The sequence below is a fragment of the Volvox carteri genome (genome assembly GCF_000143455.1).
Source record: "Volvox carteri f. nagariensis unplaced genomic scaffold VOLCAscaffold_54, whole genome shotgun sequence".
Lineage (NCBI taxonomy): Eukaryota > Viridiplantae > Chlorophyta > Chlorophyceae > Chlamydomonadales > Volvocaceae > Volvox > Volvox carteri.
The window spans coordinates 788005-789444 of NW_003307597.1; the positions used below are offsets into that span (position 1 = coordinate 788005).

General features: G+C 55.7%; 1 protein-coding gene across 1 annotated transcript in view; it reads right to left on the reverse strand.

Moving 5' to 3' along the window:
• Positions 1-678: 678 nt before the first annotated feature.
• Positions 679-1440, reverse strand: part of VOLCADRAFT_66175 (uncharacterized protein) — a gene marked incomplete at both ends in the record, with an annotated part of 17676 nt that continues 16914 nt past the window's right edge. Inside the window, one exon of the mRNA XM_002955756.1 lies at positions 679-1195. Within this exon, the coding sequence (XP_002955802.1) occupies positions 679-1195 (517 nt within the window). The remainder of the gene's footprint in view (positions 1196-1440) is intronic.

The window sequence follows — 1440 nt, forward strand, 5'->3', positions numbered from 1 at the left end:
TATCAACTACAAATCCGCGCGAAGCGCTCGATCAGTATCCCGAGAGGCCTTTTCAGCGGCCAGCTACTACACAATTGGTAGGTATCGAGACCTTGGACGTGTTTGCAATCCTGTTATCATCAGCTCGACTCCAACGATCCACAAAAAGTGGATATCGGGATAGATGACTGTCATTGCAGGAAAACTCGAGTCAAAATGTAGCTGTGGCTGCCTGGGAAGACTCTGTGCCCGAAAACCTAAAGACATCTAGGCGCTTGCGTGGGCGGCACGTGACATGACGTGGACTGCGCACCCTCAGCCCCGGGGTAGGCAATGGTAGGCACAGGCTTGTGTATGGGGCCGTAAGGGGGTGCACATTACGGCACTCATATCAGCTACAAATACGCGCGAAGCACTTGTTCAGCATGGCATTGGGTGGGTGGGTAGTAATCAGCTTGCTGTCAGGAGGTGTTAGGAAGGGGTTAATTATACGCGGGGAAGGGGAGGGTGAAGGGAGGGGAGGGGAGGGAAAGACGAACCCACGAACGAGTGAAGGTGCTGCCAGGGCAAGAGTGTACCAGACGTAGAACTGACCAAAAAGGGAGGGGAGGGGAGGGAAATCTTCCCATAAAGATGATGATGATGATGATGATGATGATGATGATGATGATGATGATGATGAAGATGAAATTGCAAAAATTAGGGAGGGAAAGAGAGAGAAAGGGAGGGACCACTGCGGACGCGCCTCCATGCGAGCACTGGGGATGGAGGAAGGGACATGCAGAAAGACATACAGAGCCACAAGCAGGTACTGTATCTTGTACCTCGACCCTCGCATACATACATACACACATACATACATACATACATACATACATGCACGCACACGCACCGCACCTCGAACTGGTCCGAACTGATCATCAGCCGCTCCAGCAGCAACATGGACGCCCCGTAGGCGATCAGGCAGTCGCGCTCCATCTCCCCCAACCGCAACCCGCCATCCCGGGAGCGCCCCTCCGTGGGCTGCCGGGTCAGCACCACACGCGGCCCCCGAGCTCGCGCGTGCATCTTGTCCAGCACCATATGCTTCAGCTTCTGGTAGTAGACGGGACCCATGAAGATGTAGGCCTCCAAGGGCTCGCCTGGAGAGACGGAAGGGGGGGGGGAGGGACGACGAACCATGAGAGGGTGAAGGTGATGCGGCAAGGGGGAAAGACTGATGCGCCACAGAAGTAAAGAAGGCCAGAAGTTAAGGGGGGGGAGGGAGGGAGGGAGGAAGGGGGGTAATACGGATCGCGGACGAGCGCAGCAGATATTCAGAGAGGGAGAGAGGAAACGGGAGGCGGGGAGAAGGGGAAACACTTCAAGTGCTGTTACTGATGTTGTTGCTCCTGCTGCAGCAGTAGCAGGAGCAACAGCAGCTGCTGCAGCTGCTGCTGCTACTGCGCACCTGTGATGCCG